The sequence below is a fragment of the Muscardinus avellanarius genome (assembly GCF_963383645.1).
Source record: "Muscardinus avellanarius genome assembly, chromosome: 5".
In the NCBI taxonomy this organism is placed as follows: Eukaryota; Metazoa; Chordata; class Mammalia; order Rodentia; family Gliridae; genus Muscardinus; species Muscardinus avellanarius.
The window spans coordinates 79820501-79842316 of NC_137790.1; the positions used below are offsets into that span (position 1 = coordinate 79820501).

Genomic DNA, 21816 nt, shown 5'->3' on the forward strand with positions numbered 1-21816 from the left:
GAAAAGGGATGATTGGGGACTTTAAACAAGATCATTGATCTGAAAACACACACACACACACACTACACACACACACACACACACACACACACACACACACACACACAATGTTGCCCCAGGGTAGCAGAATACTCACATTGTAGAAACTGATTTTCCAGGCTAGACTGCTTCTCCTTGGAGATTTAGGAAGATGTGTGAATCAAACGTTCCTCTTTCCATCTCTCACCTCATGCCCTCAACAACACTTTTCTCTTTGACACAGTTCATTACTAAAATTAGTATTTCTTTAAGTTTATTTATTATATTCTCTCTCTCTCTCTCTCTCTCTCTCTCTCTCTCTCTCTCTCTCTCTCTCTCTCTTTCTTTCTCTCTCTCTGCGTGGTACTCTAGATTGAATTCAGGGGCATTCTACCTCTGAGCTATATCCTGAGGTCTACTTTTTTGTGTGTTTGTGTTACTGGTGATTAAAAACATTCTATCTCCATGCTACATCTTCAACTCTTATTTTTATTTTGAAGCAGTCTTACTAGGTTGGTGAGAATCACTACTTGAACCTGAAATCCTCCCAAGTTTTGGGATTAAAAACATGCCAGGCTTCCAGACCTACTTTTTAAATTTTTGAAACAGGATCTCTCAAAGTTGCTGAGAGCCCCTTATAAATTTCTGGGACTGCCCCTGAACCTGTAATCCTTTTGTTTCAGCCTCCCAAGGATTGGAATTATAGGCATGCACCATCACAACTGGTTTAAAATCAATATTTGTTCCTATATTTACTGTGCTTAACCAATATTTGAAACCATTCTTCATTCTGTTTCAGGAAGTATTTGGCTACCGGACTCAAGGCTGTCGACAAATCCTTTGCCTGGCTGCATCTGTCATCTCATTGGGCATCCTCCCTTTGGTGTTTTATTGGAGGCCGGCTTGGCACGTGTGGGCAAACTGTGCCCCATGCTCCTTGCAAGAAGCAGACGTTGTGTTGCTGAGGACAACAGTAAGTGTGAAGCTGTTTTTGCAGCTGGTGGCCCTTTTCCCTGGACATCTGTTGTGGATGGATGAGGGTGGGAGATGTGCTAAGCAGGTGGCAGGTGGAGGCTGCAGTGTTAGGTTCTGTCACAGTCTTTCATCTACCAGTTTAATAATTTGTGTATGTTGGGATTTTTTTAGGAAAACCTATATCACCATAGTCCTTTTGTTATTATTATTATTATTTTTGTGGTCCTGGGGATGGAACCCAGGGGCCTCTACCTCTGGGCTACAACCCCAACCTATTTTTATATTTTATATTTTTAATCCAGTACACTTGAGTTGGGGTCCAAGAATATTTTTATTTTGAAAAAGGTCTCACTAAGTTGCTGAGAGCCTCACTAAGTAGCTAAGGCTGGCTTCGAACCTGGGGGATTGTCCTGTCTCAGCCTCCCAAGTACTGGGATTACAAGCATGAGCCACCATGCCTGGCTTAGCATATTCCTTTTAAAATTGTGACTTTTGTAAATGTTAGAGAATAACCATGTTGAAAACTAAAAAGTAAAAGGTAATGCAATGTAGTTGAGTCAGACTGAAGGCTACAAAATTCACAGTAATCCTCACAGCTTTCTCGACTGGAGTGACTCTAGAGGAAGGGAGGGGGTGGGGAGGAGATGAGGCATATCTGTTCCAGAATCTGTCTTCCCCTACTGATTTGAGAAAGCCATAGTTATTGATGGGAGTGCATTACATTCTGAAGATATACTAGGGTAAAGAAATACAGCTGTTTTATCTCTGAGGTCATTAACTATCTCTGTTAAATCCAGGGACTTGGTATTAGGCGAGTTTCTCTATATTTACTTTTTGTCACTTTCTTGTGGGACTCATGACACTTAAACAGCATGTATCACTCCTGCAGGATAGTCAGCTCCACAAGAGAAGTGACTTTGTTTTTTAAAATGTCATTAATAGAAATCTATATTTTTTCTTAGTAAAATATAACAATAATATAACTCAAATAATGAAATACTAGATCTTAGTAAGGAGGTGCCAGCAGCTCACTGAGGCACTGGACTTTCTAACTTGATAATTGCTGCAATCCTTGTTCCTGCTGGTGATAGGCATTCCATTACTACAGGTGTTGACAGGTTGACTTGGGCATTTCTGCTCAAGAGAGTGAACAGACAGTCTTATTGGGCACTCCCCTCTCACTGGCTTACTGAATGACTCTAACAAGGCATCAGCCTAAAGGATTCAGAATGTCAATCAAATCCTCCTCCTCCTCCTCCTCCTCCTCCTCCTCTTCCTCCTCCTCCTCTTCCTCTTCCTCCTCCTCCTCCTTTTCCTTCTCCTTCTTGTTATAATACAAGGAATCGAACCCAGGCCATTCTATACCCCCCAGTCCTATTTTATTTTTTTATTCTGAAATAGGTTTTTGTTAAATTGCTGAGGGTGGATCCTAACTTGTTATCCTCCTCTTCAGCCTCCCAAGTACTGGGATTATAGGTGTGTACTACCTACCATGCCCAGCTCAACCATATTCTTGATGAATCAATTTATTTTATATATAGAAATCTAGATAAATGCTAGAGAGAAAATAGGGGGACTTAAAATAAATGAGGAGAGAGAACAGTAGAATAGTGGTAAGGGATTGGGGAGAGAGGGGACAAAGAGAATTGATGAAGAATGCAGTTAAAATAATTCTATGTCCATATATGAAAGTATCACTACAAATCTCACTAAAATGTATGGGGTGGGGCAGTAGAGTGAGATCCAGATGGAAACACATCAAGTACCATGTGCATGTATAGTTTTACTTTAAACCTCCTTGTGATGTGTATTTACATTGCACCAATGAAAGTATATTTTTAAAAGAGAGGGAAGAATAGCAGCAAGCCTCATAATTTGCAAAATATATGTTTTAATCTACAATCCAACAGAGCTCAAGTTAACTTTCAATAAAATTGAGAATTGGATGAAGCTTGTCTTTGCTGACTTGCTCCACTGGTGACAGCCCCAGCCCTCATTCTGGATACTTGTTTCTTAAGAACATCCTGTCTCCACTTAGCTGACATGTGAACAATGATACAGGTGATGATTGAGGGACTGCCCTCAAGTATAATCATAATTTAGCAAGAGATTTTTGGAGAATGAGCTTCAAGACTTTAAGAAAGCAAGCAAGAGATTATTGTGGAGTAATGACAATTTGACTTATATTGGTGATACTGAGCTGGAGCAGAACTCCACTGCTACTTCAAGGCATAGTTCATGAAGGCTCATGTGGTGATAATGAAAGAGACCAGCCTGACATTCGCCATTTAACACTTCTTCATTTGTTGGGTGAGAAAATGGGGTCTGGGGGCATGACACAATTTAACATGAGTGCATATGTTACTAAAAGGCCCTACCAGGACTGAGAGCCATGACTGCTAGCTCCTAGTCTCAAGGCTGTTCTCATTGAACTATACTTAAGAAGTGATCCCCACATCTCATCTGGCTCAGGATAATCTAAAAACCTGTTTATACAAATTACTGGACCCTACTTCCTAGTGATTATAATCCAGTACACTTGAGTTAGGGCCCAAGAATTTGCATTTTCTATAGGTTCTCAGGTGATGCTAATCCTTCTGGTGAATTGTTGGTTACAGTCATAGCTCGCATTTTTTAGCTCACACAGTTCTTGGGAGTGGAATAGAGACCAGAGCTTTTGATTAATGATTCAACCAACAGGTATTCATGCAATCTCAGGTGGAATAATCCAGATTTAAAAGTGTTGTAAGTGGCCTTTCCATACACACCCTCAGAGTCTTGCTGGGGCCAGGGTGGAAACAGGGTTGGTTTCTGGGGCTGAGAGGAGGAACAGAAGTATTCATGAACAACAATACCTTTGAGATTCTTTCACAGAGCAACTCCCCCACATAAGGCAAGGATCTACAAGGCTCTTATTTCCTAGTATAGAATAGGTTTAACTCACCAATGTAGATACGTTCATCTGCCCCAGCCAGTTCTCTGAAGGCAATGCTTTGCTGCAGTAGAAGAAAATCCTCAGGAGCAGAGAAGTGTTCTACCTTTGAGATGACAGTAGCAGGCTTTTCAGCTCCAACAATGTATGGATGGTTGAGCTATGCTCTTGAGGCTGCTGGCAGAATAAAGGTATGGATAGGGATAAGAGGAAATGAAAAGGGAAAGGAAGGTGGTGAAAGAAGTGGGGAGGGAAACAAGTTTGAAAAAAAACAGAAGAATGAAACACCTACAAGAGTGAAATTTTAACAAGTGTCAGCTTGAGAGGAGACCCCAAATGGCAACTGTGGGATGCAGCACATCTCAGTAGGTGCAGCAAGTAAAGTTCAACTACTGAGAATGCAGCTTCTTGACAGACAAAATAAACAAAACAGCGGAACATATTCACAAACAAAAACAAAGGTGAATCACAATAGAGGAGATCTAGTGCTCTGAACGTGAGATCCACTGCAGAAAGTCCAAGCCTGTGATTAATCTGGTGTGGTGGCCAGCACCATCTTAGGCCACTGGCCTGAACTGTGTTTACTGGTTCCTGCGCTGCAGCCCCGAGAAATCTCAACAAATATTTCAAGAACTTGAAGTGCAGAAAGTGGCTGCAGAGTCCCAACATCTTAGGCGACCAGCACCATGCTTCAGAGATGCAGAAGAAGATCCAGAAGCCCGTGCACTCACCAGAGGTGGCACCTGCGGTGGCAAACTGCCCTCCAGAGACCCAGCACACAGGACAGCAAGGTAACTGGGTCTCCTTACTCAGCCCAGAGCACCACCCAGAGCAGCCCTGGGACCTCAGCAGGCTGGGACCTAGTGGTGCATCACAGTGGTAATTCAGTTGGAACCTCCAGAGACACAGAAAGGGCTCAAACTGCTCAAGGCCTGGTGCCTGAGCGGGGTCACAGGGGGTTGCTCCAAGGCTACACTGGACACCCTCTGCCGGTGTGGGTAGGGAGGCACAGGCACAGAGCAGGAAAGCAGAGAGGACAAGGCCTGAGATCTCAAAGCCAGGGCTGGAGACCATGGAGCCCAGGGTTGGAGGGCCTACATGGAACTCATGAACTGTGAAGCCGATGCCCTGACACCTAAACACAAAGCTATCAGAGACGAGAGAGGGGCACAAACACTCATAAAGTGGGTCCAAATGCTGACAATAGGTTACAGAGCAAATGAGAGACATTGGGATATATTCCAGAATCTATCACAGTGAGCAGACATACAGCTATTACACGGGCCCAAGACATATATATGAAAATTAGCAGGACTGCTGTTTTCTTGGTTTTGTTTTATTCTCTCACACTGTTGCTAGTCCTTTTGGTTCTTTTTTTAAATTTTTGTTCTTCCTTTTTTATATTGGTTGTTTTTTTGTCAAAGATTTATAATTGTTAGTTTTTGTAATTTGTTAATTTATGTATGTTTGTTTATTCCTTCTCCATTCCTTTTACAATGGCCTCACTCTAGCCTATCTACTCTATTCTCTCAAAACTTTTCTTTCTTACTGTATCTCCTTGTTTGATATTCAAATTATTTCATATCTCCATACCTAAAACTCTACTACCTTCTACCTTCTCTTATTCTCAACTAGATACTACCTTATTGTACTCAAATTATTACTCAACTTAATCATATTCTCTTCTTTACTTGAGTCCTGTACCCACCACCCCAGCTCCTCTCCTTTTACTCAACCCTCACCATTGAAAAAAGTACTGCTTACCTGTTAACAAACCTGCTGACACCTCTAAATTCCTACTGCTAAGACTGGATCAGACAGATTACCCACAGAGTCACACACAAAAAAGATGCCAATACATCAGAAAAACAAGCCTGAGTATCCTGAAAATATGAGAACTAGGAACAGTGAGAATATAAGGAAAGTCACGAATACAAACCTACAAGAAATTCAAGAAGGAGAATTCTGAATCTTGATCTTCAATGTGATGAAAGGCCTTACAGCAAGTGTCAGGAAGTGAAAGAGGAAATGGAGACATTAAGAAATAATCAGAAAGAGGTCTGGAATGAAATGAAAGAGTCAATAAATGAAATGAAGACAGCAATAAAAAGAATTTCTGGAAGATTAGACAAGATGGAAAACAGAATATCACTGTTAGAAGACAGTTCATTCAAAACCAAAAGCACAGTCAACAACATACAGAAGTAAACAGCAACAAAGCCTAAACATCCAACAACTATGAGACAACATGAAACGTCCCAACTTATGAATAAAAGTCATTGAAGAAGGGATAGAGTTACAGACCAAGGGTATTTGTAATCTTTTCAGAGAAATAATTTCAGAGGATTTTGCACATATGGAAAGAGACTTGGACATACACATATAGGAGACATACAGAACACCATTAAGGCAAGATCAAAGAAGGATCTCCACACACCATGTAATAATCAAAATAACCAACATAGAGGTTAAGGAAAGAATCTTAAAAGCAGTGAGAACAAACTAAAGGATGACATACAGGGGCAAAACAATAAAAATCACCCCAGAATTTACAACCCATGTCATGAATACCAGGAGAGACTTGTATGTTGTAATCTAGACCCTGGAAGAAAACAACTTCCAAACAAAACTGCTATATCCACCAAGCTTATTACTCAAAATAGATGGAGGAACAAAAGTGTTTCAAGAAAAGCAGAATCTCAAAAAATTCATGAATACAAAGCCAACACTAGAAAAATATACTTAAAGAAATAAACCATAAAGAAGAAAAAAGAAGCAAATTTCAAAATCAGAGAAGAGATGAAGTTGATCAGTGGGGCAACTAAGGAAAGAAGAATATCATTATATCAAATAGAAGAATAGAACACAAAATGACAGGAAACAAAAATAATATTTCAATAATATCCCTGAACATCAAAGGTCTTAACTCACCAATTAAAAGACATAGACTGGTAATGTGGATTAAATATATGCTGCTTGCAAGAAACTCACCTTATAGCCAAAGATATTCATAGACTGAAAGTGAAAGGATGGAATAAGATATATCATGCTAATGGAGACCAAAAATGGGCAGGGGTAGCAACATTGATATCCAACAAAACAGACTTTAAGGTAAACACATCAGAAGAGACAAAGAAGGGCATTTCCTCTTTTGAAAGGAACAATTCACCAAGAAGATATAATGATAGTAAATGTTTATGCCCCAAATGTGTATGCAGCCACATTTGTAAAACAAACCCTCCAAGACATCAGATCCCAAATAGACCCAAATACAATAATATTGGGAGACTTCCCATACCACTCACGCCACTAGATTGATTTTCAAGGCAAAAGATGAGTTAAGACTCTTTAGAACTAAAGAAAATTATAAACTAAATGGACCTAATAGACATATACAGAATATTTCTTCTTTTTTTTTTGGTGGTACTGGGGTTCCTGAAAGCCCTTCTTCCTCCGGGCTACACTCCCAGACCTATTTTATATTTTTGAAACAGGGTCTCTTACGCCAGCGCGGCTGGCTTCGAACCTGCGCGATCCTCCTGTCTCCGCCTCCCAAGCGCGGGGATTACAAGCGTGCGCCACCACGCCCGGTGATATACAGAATATTTCAACCAAGAACAGCAGAATACACATTCTTCTCAGCAGCTCATGGAACCTTCTCCAAAATAGATCACATTCGGGGCCACAAAGAAAGCACCAGGAAATTCTAAAGATGTAATATAATTCCCTGCATCTTTTCAGACCACAATGGAATGAAAGTAGAAATCAACAAAAGAAAGAACAAAAGAAACTATTTAAATACATGGAGATTGAATGATACACCATTGAATGATGAGTGGGTAAGATCATAATAAAGGGAGAAATAAAGAAATTCCTGGAAATAAATGAAACTAGAGACACAACATATCAAAATCTATGGGACGCTTTGAAGGAGGTGTTAAGAGGAAAGTTTATAGCATTGAGTGCCCACATAAAAAGAATAGAGTCACCAAGTTAACAACTCAATGACACATCTCAAGGACCTAGAAAAACTGCAACAGTTTAATTCCAAAGCCAGCAGAAGGCAATATATAATTAAAATCAGAGCAGAAATAAATGAAATAGAGAAAAAAAATCAAAGAATCCACAAAAGAGCTTGTTCTTTGAAAAAAATTAATAAGATTGATAAACCCCTGGCCAACTTAACCAAAAGAAAGAAAGAATCAACTCAAATCATTAAAATTAGAATTGAAAAAGGAGACATCACCACAGACAGTGGGGGAAATTCAAAGGATTATCAGAAACTATTTTTAAAATTTATACTCCAATAGACTGGAAAACATGGAAGAAATTGATAGATTTCTAAGCACATATAACCTACCTAAATTGAACCAAGAGGAAACAGCAAGCCTAACACAACCAATAGCAAGCAAAGAAATAGAAACAGCAATAAAAATGCTGCCATCAAAGAAAAGCCCAGGCCCCATCAGGTTTATAGCTGAATTCTACAAAACCTTCAGTGAAGAAGTAATCCCATTACTTCACAACTTGTTCTGGGAAATTGAAGAGATGGAATCCTCCCAAACTCCTTCTATGAGACCAGTAGCACATTAATACCAAAAACAAATATAGATACCTCAAGGAAAGAAAATTACAGACCAATAACCTTGAGGAACATAGATGTAAAACTTCTAAACAAAATACTAGCTAAATGCATTCTAAACCATATCAAGAGAATTGTACACCATGACCAAGTTGATTTCATCCCTGAAAAGCAAGACTGGTCCAACATATGCAAATCAATACATATTATTCATCACATAAATCGAACTGAGAACAAAAAACCACATAATCATATCAATAGATGCTGAAAAAGCATTTGATAAAATCCAACACCCATTCATATTAAAGACACTGCAGAAAATTGGAATAGAAGAAACATATTTCAACATCATTAAGGCAATATACAACAAACCCAAAGCCAAAATTATACTGAATGGGGCAAAACTGCAAGAATTTCCCCTAAAATCGGGAACAAGACAAGGATGCCCACTATCACCACTCCTCTTCATTATAGTACTTGAGACTCTTACCACAGCAATAAGACAAGAGAAGGAAATCAAAGGAATTCAAATAGGAAGAAAGGAATTAAAATTATCCTTATTTGCAGATGACATGATCCTTTATCTAGAAGACCCAAAGTACTCAACCAAAAGACTACTTGAGCTTATTAACTAAATCAGCAAAGTTGCAGGATACAAAATCAACCTAAAGAAATTAGTTGCTTTTCTATATGCCAACAATAAATCCATAATGAAAGAAATAAAACAATCCCATTCATAATAACCTCAAAACCAATAAAATACATAGGAATAAACCTAACCAAAGACATGAAAGACCTCTACAATGAAAACTATAAAATATTAAAGAAAGAAATTGGAGAACAAATTGAAAGATGGAAAGATCTTCCTTGCTCATAGATAGGCAGAATAAACATCACCAAAATGCCAAAAATGGCCATTCTGCCAAAAGTGATCTACAGATTCAATGCAATTCCTATCAAAATACCAACAACATTCTTCATAGACCTAGAAAAATCATTCATGAATTTTATATGGAGTAATAAAAGACACAGAATAGCCAAAGCAATTCTCAGCAATGAGAACCATGCAGGAGGCATCACAATCCCTGACTTCAAATTATACTACAAAGTAATAATAGTAAAAACAGCATGGTATTGGCACAACAATAGGCATATAGACAACAGAATAGAATAGAATCTACAGAAACAAACCCACACACTTATAGTCAAATTAATCTTTGACAAAGGGGCTAAATTCATATGTTGGAGAAAAGACAGCCTTTCCAACAAATGGTGCTGGGAGAACTGGCTATCCATTTGTAGAAAGATGTAACTAAATTATTACCTCTCACTGTGCATAGGAATCAAGTCAAGATGGATCAAAGACTTGTAAATTAGAACAGAGACTATGAAGCTATTAGAGGAGGGCATAGGCTCAACACTCCAACATATAGGCACAGGCAGTAACTTTCTCAACAAGACCTCCAAAGTACAGGAAATTAAATCAAGAATTAACAAGCCAGATGGCATCAAACTAAAAAGTTTCTGCTCATCAAAGGAAACCATCAAAACCTAAAGAGAAAGCCTACAGAATGGGAGAAGATCTTTACCAGCCACCATTCTGATAGAGCGCTCATATCCAGGATATACAAAGAACTTAAAAGACTCTACACTAGCAAAACAAATAATCCAATCAAGAATTGGGCAACTGAATTGAATAGACACTTCAAAAAAGAAGAGATACAAATGGCTAATAGATACATGAAAAAAATTTTCAACATTATTAGCCATCAGGGAAATGCAAATCAAAACTATATACTGAGATTCCATCTAATCCCAATCAGAGTGGTAAACATAAAGAAGTCAAATAACAACAAATACTGGCAAGGATGTGGGGAAAGAGGAACTCTCTTACACTGTTGGTGAGAGTGCAAACTAGTTCAGCCACTATGGAGGTCAGTGTGGAGACTCCTTAGAAAATTGGGCATGGATCTGCCATATAATCTGGCTATACCATTCCTGGGCATCTTTCCAAAGGGGTTGAAATCAGAGAATTACAGTAACATGTGCATATCCATATTTATAGCAGCACAATTCATATTAGCCAAAATATGGAACCAACCTAGGTCTCCATCAACAGATGAATGGATTGAAAAATTATGGGAAATACACACAATGGAATTCTACTTAGCAATAAGGAAGAACAAAATCACATCATTTGCAAGAAGATGGAAAGACCTGCAAAACATTATGTTACGTGAGATCAGCAAAACACAGAAAAGAGAAAAGACATATGTTTTCTCTAATATGCCCAAACTAGGGAGTATTAGGGACATCAGAGGGACTCCAGATAATGGAGGGGAAACTCCAGCAAAGCTAGAAAGGAAGGGTAGGAAAGGAAGAAGGCTGAGGGTGATTAATGGAGGAGCTACATTCAAATATGTGTGTAAGTGTGAATGTAGCATGGTCAACCTTGACACTTGTTGGAAGGGGGAGAAAGGGAAGTGAAGGGGGAAGGGCACCAAGCACTGTGTGAATGTATGCCTTTTTAATACGATCCCCATAAAAATAAAAAAAAACCACAAAAAATAAAAAAAAACCTTATTTTTGAGGAAGAAAACAAGTGTCAGTACATAAGCAGATGAAGCCTTTTGGAATCTGGAATCAAATGTTCCAACTTCTAGTCCTCACTGGGGTAATAAAATATTTTTTTCCCACCCTTGGGCTTATGTTAAAAAGCCACCTGTACTTTGTGAAAGGGTTGTTAAAGGCTATTTTCTCTCTCTCTGTGTGTGTGTGTGTGTGTGTGTGTGTGTGTGTGTGTACGCGCGCATGCACACACTACTGCTTAAGTAGATCCGAAGGCTTTCTAAGCAACAGAGCTTGCAATTTTGAAGGTGCATTTGTGCCTAATAACCTTGATTACCTGAATGATGTGCCCTTCCTTTATTGACCAGCAGGCCTGGCATACACTCCCAGGACAGTAGACATGGGGTAAGGTGTCTCATGACAGGGAGTCCCAGCCCTCCTCTATCCCCAGACAGGTGATCTCTCCAAGTTGCATGTGGTCTGTTTTGCAACTGGCCATATACTGGAAAGATTAGAAAAAACACTAGAACCTCTGAAAGCTGTGTCCCACCGACCATCCTACCCCTTCTTTCTTTCTAGCTTTTTGAAGTCTGTGAATCGCTGGATGTGGTGGTATACACCCGAAATTCTACTATGTGGGAGGCTTAGAATGGAGGATTGCAGATTCACTGCCAGCCTTAGCAACTTAGTGAGACCCTATTTCAACATAAAAATAAAGTAGGGCTGTAGGTATAGCTCAGAGGTATAACACCCACTATAAATATAGGTGGGCTCAATTCCCAATATAAAATAAAATAAAAGTCTGTGACTTGTCTCTTGTCTTTTCCTGACCCCCCTCCCCCCAGGAGCAGCTGTTAGAGCAGTTTCAACCCACTTCAATCTTGTCTTTCCCATCTTGATTTCAACTTTAATTTTTAATTATCTGCTCTTGTTTGTCATTTTAAATGGATTTCCTATGCCAGAGACCCTCCAAATAAATGAGGTTCTAAATTAGCCTTTATGTAATTAGACAAGAACTCAATTATTTCAAACATCTTACTATCTGAGACTTAGGTTAAAAATAAGCTTTGGGCACCAGTGGTTTAAAAGTTGGCTGCTAGGTTATTTGCATTAAAATGACACTTTAAAAAGATATTATTTGAATTATGTTACAATAGCTTCCCCTTAACAATTTCCCATTAAGGAAAAATGGGTGACTCCTACCTGAAAATATGTTGTATATCTGTTCTTCATGTTATTAAAAAATCAGAACTTGGTATTTATCATCAATCTCACACTGGAAGATTATAGATCATTATCACAGATGCTGATTAGGTAGTCATTTTTAACATTAAAAAATTCATGATGTGCTTACTGAAAATTCTAATATTCCGTTTATTTTCTCTTGCCCTATCTGGTTAAGCACCACTAAATGCAAGATTTTTGTCTTTTTCCAAAAGATAAGACTAATTACCTTTTTATTTTATAAATTTTAAAGTGGAATTTTATTCATTATTCATCTATTTCTGAATTTTAACCAATATCTGTAGTGATGCCATATTTCTATGCAAATAACTTGATTTACATTCATTGGTGGTTTGAATTAAATGCTCCTGATGATTTCTGTAGTTCCATTTTTTATAATTACATGCACATTTTTTCCTTCTTTGTCATTGTGTGTCACATATTGTCAAAGGCCCATGATGTGCAAAGAAGAACGTTGTGATGATTAGTCATGAGGCTAGACTCAAGGCACTTCATTTTGATGTTTTAACAGGCAGCCTTTTCCCTTCAGTTTTAATTAAAGATGTCAGGGCTGAAGGCTTTAGTTAAAAAAAGAACAACAACAACAACAACAACAACTTAGAACCTGCAAATTAACCGTGCAAATGGTATCCTGAAGCTGCCAGCCCACAATCAGTTGCATTTGTGTTACACAGGCCCTTACATCCTCTCCTGGGCCCTCCTTTGCAGCCTGGCTTCTTACATTCCATGCTACCACTTTTGTATGGGAACCAGACACTTTGATTTGTTCATGGTTTTATACATAAACTTCTTCCCTTCCTTCATTCATTTGTTCACTTATTTATTAGTTCATCCAATAAGTACTTACCAAGTACCAACCAGACCTTGTTAAAGGCACTGTGATCATATGAACAAAACAGATAGAAATTCTTGTTCTTTCAGAGTGTCATACTAGTGAGGAGTCAAGTCTCTCTCATTCTTACACACACACACACACACACACACACACACACACACCTCGTACTCTCTTAATAAAATAGATGTAGAGAATAGGTGTTTTTTTCTACTTATTAAAATCTTCTCATTCCTTAGCCATCTATCATCTTTTTTACTATGTCTTCGTTGGTTCATTCCCTGCCCCAGTTCTGGCAGGAGCTGCTCATCTGTCCGGCATTCTCTTTTAGCTCTCTGTTTTCATTTCTATGGCTTTGGCAGTCTGCCTTGTATTGAAATGCTATTCCCTTGAAGTTTATAATATGGCATGTCATTGATCATTTCACTTAATTCACTTAATTTTCATAACAACCCTGGAAAATGGCATTATCATATCCACTTTACAGATGAGAATACAGAGAGAACAAGTAATTTTACAATCCAATAAATGTCAGAGCCAGGAGTTTCCTCCCTCTGTTTATCTTTTTTCCTAAACGTGATGAACACAGTTTAATGCCATTCATGGTGCCAACTCATCAGTGGTTGCATGTCAGGGGAAGTATAATGGTAAACAAAGGCAGGGCTCATGGAGTTCTTCCAATCACCACATAGATAAATGTGAACTCCAATTATTAAAAGTGCTACTTAGGAAAGGTTCATGGTTAGGAAAAGATGATATAGTAGAGGTTTAGCCAAGTCAATAAAATCAGAAAAGGTTTTTCTGAATTCAAAAAAGAAAAGATTTAAAAATTGTTGACAACTGACAGGGAGGTAGAGGAAATCATTCAGGCAAAGAACTTGCATATAGGTCTTCTGACTCCCTGAGTCCTTCGATATTTATTTCCTCTCTATGCTACATTCCTTTTTATAGTTTTACTTAGGTTATAGGATTTTTGAAGGCAGTGATCAGTGGTTTGCTTCTCATTCTCTATGGCACCTAGCACATGGCAAAAGCAGGTGATCCATATTTATTTAATTCACTTGAATAAGTTGAATTGAGTCTACTATAAATTGCCTTATAGTTTCTTTTGTTTTAAGATTTAAAGAAGTTTATTAGAAAGATAGAAATACAGAAAATAGAAATACAGCCCCATGCCAAAATGACATGGGGGGTGACTCGAAATGAATACACCCTTATGGTTTCTATTAGTACTTTATTTCAAAGTAGAATATAGTCTTATGTTTCTTTTAGGTACACATTCCCTCTATTTATTTTATCTATTTATTTGTTTTATCTCTTATTTTATCTATTTATTTATTTTATCAATTATTATTATTTATCTTCTGAAGGGACTAAATCCAATATTATAGCCAATGTTACCTTTCTTCAGCTTAGAAACATTGGGAGTGTGGGGTCAGGGTGTCAAGAACATCAATGGGTCTGGGCAAGATGAGAAAAATAAAGAAAAAAAGATACATATAAAGTAGTGTTTGTCCAAGGTTATGGGTTTCTAAAGGTAGTGGAGTGTCTTGGAGGAGTCTGTGAAATGTACACTATTATTACTTTATCCATAATCCTCCAAATACTTCACCTTAGGTGGAACTCATCGGTTTAGCAGGGGAAGGCATTTGTTTCAGTCTGCATCCTCACCACTGTGATACAACACCTAACACACACAAAACTTAGAGGAAGAAAGATTCATTTGCTTACAGAGCCAGAGATTTCAGTTCAATCATATATAGTCCATTTTATGCTGGCTAACAAGCAGGAACTGGGGCTACAGGTCCATAGGGCATGATGGTCCAGATGCTGCGGCTGGGCAGGGCTGGGACAGACAGACAGACAGACAGACAGACAGACAGACAGACAGACAGACACACCACAGTAAGTACTTATCGGTGTTCCCAGGGATGCAAGCTGGAGCAGCCTCAGAACACATTGCACATAGCACCCAGCCAGCCCCCAGGGACCCGCCTCCAAGCATGGCTGCCTCCAGAGCACATGGTCCAGGAGACATTTACTTTCAAGTCATAATTGCACCCATCTCTAAGACAAAATTATTTATTTTTTACTGTCTCTTTGGAACTTTGCAATGAATTTCTTTTCTTTTTAGGCTAAGCTCAGAAGTACAGTGTGTGTGTGTGTGTGTGTGTGTGTGTGTGTGTGTACTGAACTCCTACACAAGAGAAGCCAATGGACTGGCCTAAACTTGAAGTGACCATTATGCTGCTTTTATATTCCAAAGGTTGAGGTGCTTTTAGAAAAAGGTTAAAATAAAATAAGCAAGATAATCTACTTCATTCAAATATAAAAGTTAGTCTGGCATTTCCAGGTTCAGAAAGTACAAGACTCCAGAAAATGCCCAGTTTATTTTTCTATTGTTTGCTCAGGTCAAATATAGTTTCTTTCTCTGCATACACCCAACTTTCAAAATGCACTCTTGAATTACTTTGAAACCTACTCTTAGAATTCAAGGTCTTGAGTTCTTTTGATAAAGAGGAGATAAAGTTTGATGAATGGCACTAGAGATATAAAAAGTTCATATTTGCCAGGCAAACAGTGTGATTTATTCATATTATGAAACTATTATTTAATTAAAATAGCTCCTCTGGTACATTCAAATATGTTACATATTTCTAAATGCTTGGAGAAGATATGGGAAACAGACTAAAGTGGAAGACGTCACTTTCAGGTAAAAATGCTGCCTATTCAGAAAGGAAAAATGGAGACACTAGCATAGAGATTCTAAAGTTTTTTTTTTTTTTTTTTTGCAGGTTTGGGGATGGAACCCAGGTACATTTGACCTCTGAGCCACACCTTCTGCCCAATATTTTATTCTTTATTTTGAAACAGGGTATCATGAGTTGCGGAGAGCCTCACTAAGTAGCTGAGGCTGTCCGTGAACTGTGATCCTTCAGTCTCAGCCTCTCAAATTCTGGGATTACAAGTGTGAACCACCACACCTGGCTTCTAAAGATTTTTTTTTAAAGGGAAAATAAGCTTCTATTTACAGAAAGATCTCAGGAACAGCATGCTGTGAAAAGTGAGGCATGGAGTTATATACCAACTAGCCTCTGTTGCATCCTTGCTATGGGCCAATGCTTGGACCAGGATCATTATGTGTTTTTAAATTTTTTTTTTTTTGTGGTACTGGGGTTCCTGGAAGCCCTTCTACCTCCGGGCTACGCTCCCAGACCTATTTTATATTTTTGAAACAGGGTCTCTTATGCCAGCGCGGCTGGCTTCGAACCTGCGCGATCCTCCTGTCTCCGCCTCCCAAGCGCGGGGATTACAAGCGTGCGCCACCACGCCGGGCGTGTGTTTTTAAAATTTAAGCCTTCAAACATCCATGAAATAGTATTACTATTTCCATTTTACTGGGTAAAGAGAATTAGGTTTAGAGAGTTGTAAGTCAGTGTGGAGCTGAGACCTGGGCTTAGGTCTCAAGCCTGCTTTTTTTTTTTTTTAATATATTAACAACATTAAACTAAAAACTGAGAGAAGTTGGCAATGTTACCTGAAATGACTTCATATTGACATACTTCCCATCCTTTCCTTTTGGATTTTTTTTGTTTCCTAAAAAATGTTGGGTGATAGACGGGCGTGGTGGTGCACACTTGTAATCCCAGCATTTGGGAGGCTGAGATCGGAGGCTCATGGTTCGCGGACAGCCTCAGCTACTTAGTGAGGCCTTCCGCAACTTAGTGAGACTCTGTTTCAAAATAAAGAATAAAAAATAGGGCAGGAGGTGTAGCTTAGAGGTCAAATGCCCCTTGGGTTCTATCCCCAGACCCGAAAAAAAATGTTAGATGATTTGACCGAGTGTTAAAAGGGATAGCAAACAAGAAAAGAGATTAAAGTCACCACCCTATTCTAAGAAAAATGTTTGTGGTGGTACATGCCTATCATCCCAGCACTTGGGAGCTTGACACAGGAGGCTGTCAGGTTCAAGGCCAGCCTTCACAAGGGAATGAGGCTGTCAGACCTTGTTTCAAAAACTAAAGCCGGGCATGGTGGCACACGCTTGTAATCCCAGCATTTGTGAAGCTGAGACAGGAGGATCACAGTTCACGACAACCTCAGCTGCTTAGTTAGGCTTTTTACAACCCAGTGAGACCCTGTTTCAAAAATAATAATAATAATGATAAATAGGGCTGGGGGTGTACCTCAAAGGTAGAATGCCCTTGGGTTCCATTCCCAGTACTGCAAAAATAAATAAATAAATAAATAAATAAATTAATTAATTAATTAAATAAAAAGGGCTGAGGGTGTAGCTTAGAGTATCCTCATTACCATACACACCAAAAAGAAATAAAGAAAAGAAAAGAAAAATGTTCATTCACTGCATCTTTTATTTTGCCTATAAAATTTTATTTTCTGTTATCTATAGCTATGAGTTATTGGGCTAGTTGGGTAAAAGGCATGACAGAAATGAACTTACAGACAAATACTTTCAAGAACCTTCTTTTTAGTGATACCACAAGCTATAATAAGGTATAGGCACATAGATAAATTTTGGTTTTTAATACTTGCCTGGACTAAAGCATACATTTGGCGCATTGTACTAACGTTTGAATTTGGGATAGCTTGGGAGTTCGGATGGTCCACTTTGCTTTCCCATTTTTAAGTCTTAGAGTCTGGAGGGCTGTTAAGTGACATGCAGGGCCACAGGGTGACAGCTTGATTTTAGAATTGGACTTTGTGTTACCAAGTGAGCAGAAATTGGGACAAAGTGGGTGCTATTTGTTGCACAATTCAGAATTCAAGAGATTTTCATGCACAGCCACAAATACCATGGCAAAACTTGTTTCAATAAAGAAGAAGGAGTTAAGATTTGGAGTGAGAAGTCCTGTGTGCAGGTCCAAGTTCTGCCCCAACTGCCAAGGTCAGTTCTTAGTCTTGCTTGTGGTCAGTTTGGTCATCTGAAAAATGAGATACTACTGACTTTGGAGAATTGTGAGCCTACAATAAGATAATGGGTACAAAAAACATTTTAGAAACTGCTAAGAAATCATATGAAATTTTGTAGCTAATAGTATTTTAATTAGTTAAGAGGATCAAGGAGTAGCTGTTTTCCTAATTGCTCTCACTTGGTGGACAGAGGTTTCTGCTCTCAATGCCTATTTTATAAGTTGTATTTTTATTTACTGACAAATCGGTGGTTTATTTTTAATTGTGTGTGTGTGTGTGTGTGTGTGTGTGTGTGTGTGTGTGTGTGTTGGGGGTATTTGTGTGTGATACTGGAGATTTAATACAGGGCATTCTACCTCTGAGATGCACCACTAGTTCTATTTTATTTTGAAACAGGGTCCTGCTAAGTTGCTCAGTCCGGCCTTGAACTTGAGATCCTCTTGTCTTACCATCCCATGTATAGGTGTGTGCTACCATTGGCTTTACCAATTTTTCGATTGAAATATTATTCTTTGGAAGCACCAGTTTAGGATGGGCATCAAAATGGCAGTCCAATTAAACTGAAAATTTTTTTAGTAAAATGTCTAATAGAGCAGAGGGTAAGAGAGGACCCTGGAGGGGGCAAAAAGAGGTGGTGGTAGGCCATCAAGTTGCAGTTCTAATAGTTATCAACAGTCTTTATTTTGTCACCCACAAATAGAATAATTGAGGAAACTATTTCATAGGGTTTTTTTTGTACTGGGAATTGAAATCAGGGGTATTCCATCTCTGAGCTACACCCCCAGCCCTATTTTATTTATTTATTTTGAAACAGAGTCTCACTAAATGGCAGAGGGCCTCACTAAGTTGCTGGACTCGCTGTAAATCTGTGATCCTTCTTTCTCAGCCTCCCAAGTACTAGGATTACAAACATGGGCCACCATGCCTGGCCTCATTGGGATTTTGAGCATTAAATGGAATTATATGTATATAGAACTATGTGCTTAGAACACAGTGAGTGCTAAACATTAGAAACTGCTATTATTAGAAACTCAAAAATTCTTCTCATAGCAAAGTTCTCTTTGGAGACATCAAAGGCAGAGCTATATAATCATAGTATATGTCAGTAAATATTCTAGAGAACTGAGTGCCTACTCTGTCATTGCTAGAACATGTGTGCTTGCTCAGTGGCTCAATTATTGGAAATTTAGCTATTTTCAGTTGCTCTTAGGCTCTGAAAAAACTCCATGGAAATTTGACTTGGTTTGATTTAGTCATATTTTCTGCTGAACAGAATAATAGCCAATTCTGTTAGTTTTAAAAAATTAATTCATCAGTCTTCATATTTCTAGCTAGTAGTTTTCACTTCCTTTCTCCTCCCCTCCTTTGTTCCTTTGCTTGTTTCCTCCAGTCCATCCCTCTGTACCCTTTCCTCTTTCTCTTATCTCTACCTTTCTTTTTCCCTCTCAAAATCTATGCTAGGCCTGGTTGGAGCATAGACACCCATCAGACATGGTCTCTAAGCACATCCCAAGAGGAGTGTAAGGTGGACAGGCAGAGGGCACGCTCGGGAAAGAATCATGAGCAGCTTTTCTTTCCCTCCCATACCCTGAAATGCTGCCATTACAGATCCTGCCTTGGAGCTGGCTGATCATGGACTGACCTCTGAAACCAGGAGCCCCAGTAAACCTTTCTTCTTCTAAGTTGTACTTGTCATGTGTTTTAGTCAGAGTGATGACAAACCTGACTAAACAGAAACTGATATCAGAGAATTAGGATCTGTGCTGTGACAAACCTGACAATGCTATTCAGAAGTCTTTGGAACTCATTTGTGGGAGAAATTTGTAGAGGTTAGGAGATGTAGGCTGGAAAAGCGTTGGAATCTTGTAAGCATAGAGCTTAGTGGCTGGTTCTGTAAGAGCTTAGAAGGCCAGAATGCCAATAGGAATGTGTACAGTAAAGACTGTTCTTGAGGTTTCAGGTGACTAGGAGGATCCATAGGGAGTTAGATGAGAAGCTATTCATGTTACACACTGGCAAAGAAATTGTCTACATTTTGCTCATGTTCTGAGACTTTGCATGAGGTTGGATTTAAAGGCAATGAACTAATTAATCTGGCAGAGAGTATTTCAAGAAAGCACATCATTTGGGAAGTATCATGGGGGTATTGCTGGCACCTTTTATCAAGGTTTACTGTGACAATCAGGAGCAGAAGGCAGAGGAGAAAAACTCATTGTTTGTCCAGAGAAAGAAATGTAATAGTGGAGCCAAGAAAGGTATGGTTGCTGAAGAAACTACCATCATTAAAAAGAAGTTAAGTACTAGCTGGGCATGGTGAAGCACACTCGTGATCTTAGCATTTGGGAGCTGAGTCAGAAGGATTGCAGTTTGAGGACAGCCTCAGCTACTTAGTGAGGCCCTTGCAACTCTGTGAAACCCTGTTTCAAAATAAAGAATGAAAAATAGGGCTGGGGGTGTAGCTCAGAGGTAGAATGCCTCTGGGTTCCATCTCCAGTGAGACACACACACACACACACACACACACACACACACACACACACACACACTAAGTACCAACTTTGCATAGACACATAGAGACAATACGAAATGATTTGAGGATAGCTCAGAAATCAGCAAGACCCTATTCATCAAGGCTTAAGGCTTAAGGGTACAACGGTGGGAGCCTGTTGGAAAGAGATTATCTTGGGAAGAGACCTTTAGGGCATCCTTCCTGCACAGGTCAGCTTAAGAAGTTCTTTCTCCAGGTTCAGTTTCACCATGTTAGTCACCCAAGGACTCAGAGACTGCTATAACCCTGGTCCAAAAGGGTCCTGGCTATTGCTTGAGCTGGCAGCAGACCTTGGTGTCATCCATGTGTTGCTGTTCTGCTGGAATGCAGGATGCTGGAGTTAGGGGGTGATGGAGGCTTCCACAGACATGCAAAGAAAGGCCTCTGAGGCCAAGCAATGTATAGCAGGGTAGGAATTACTTCAAGGAGCCCTTGAAAGGGCCATGAATGAAACTGAGAATGAAGCCAAAGCTGCAGTGGAGATACCAGAATTAGGAGATGCCAGGAATTGTAGCCTGGAGGTAGAAGGGTTTCCAGGAACCCCAATACCCATATATCAATATATTGATATATATATATATATATATATATATATATATATATATATATATATATATATATATATTGACGCTAGAACAGTACCCTTTTCCCCCCCAGTGAGAGTATTTTAAAGGTGTTGCTCTGGAAAAGGTGAAATTTGATTTAATTCTCAAAAGATGGGGATGATTTAATTGATTTGCTTGCCTCACCCTCAGAGATCCATGGAAACCCTAGAGATGCCTTTTTTGTTCTTTTGTTTTGCCTGTGAAATTGTGTATCATGCTTTAGCCCTGTGGACTGAAGGCAGTGGAGTAAAATGTCTCTTTACCTGCCTTCCAGCTCTGAAACTTTGCTATATATCAGTACCTCATATTCATTATCCATATTCTTTAATATATGATGATAAGCCTTTTCCCTTTCAAGATTCTATGTCTGCTATCTTTCAGAGGCATATAATTTTGTCTAGAATTAGAATTAATTCTAGAACCATATTAATATTAATATATATATATATATATATATATATATATATATATATATATATATATATATATATATATATATAAACAGAACTATATTAATTCTGTTTAGAATTCACTATCCCTATAAATTTACAGAATTATTTTAAAATAATGTTTTCAGAT

General features: G+C 38.8%; 1 protein-coding gene across 2 annotated transcripts in view; it reads left to right on the forward strand.

Annotated features, from left to right (window-relative positions):
• ATP13A4 (ATPase 13A4) overlaps window positions 1-21816 on the forward strand; it is a gene marked incomplete at both ends in the record, with an annotated part of 172667 nt that overhangs the window by 57171 nt on the left and 93680 nt on the right. For both annotated transcript variants that reach the window (XM_080695812.1, XM_080695813.1), the window contains one exon: window positions 818-991. In XM_080695812.1, coding sequence (XP_080551938.1) covers window positions 818-991 — 174 coding nt within the window. The remainder of the gene's footprint in view (window positions 1-817; window positions 992-21816) is intronic.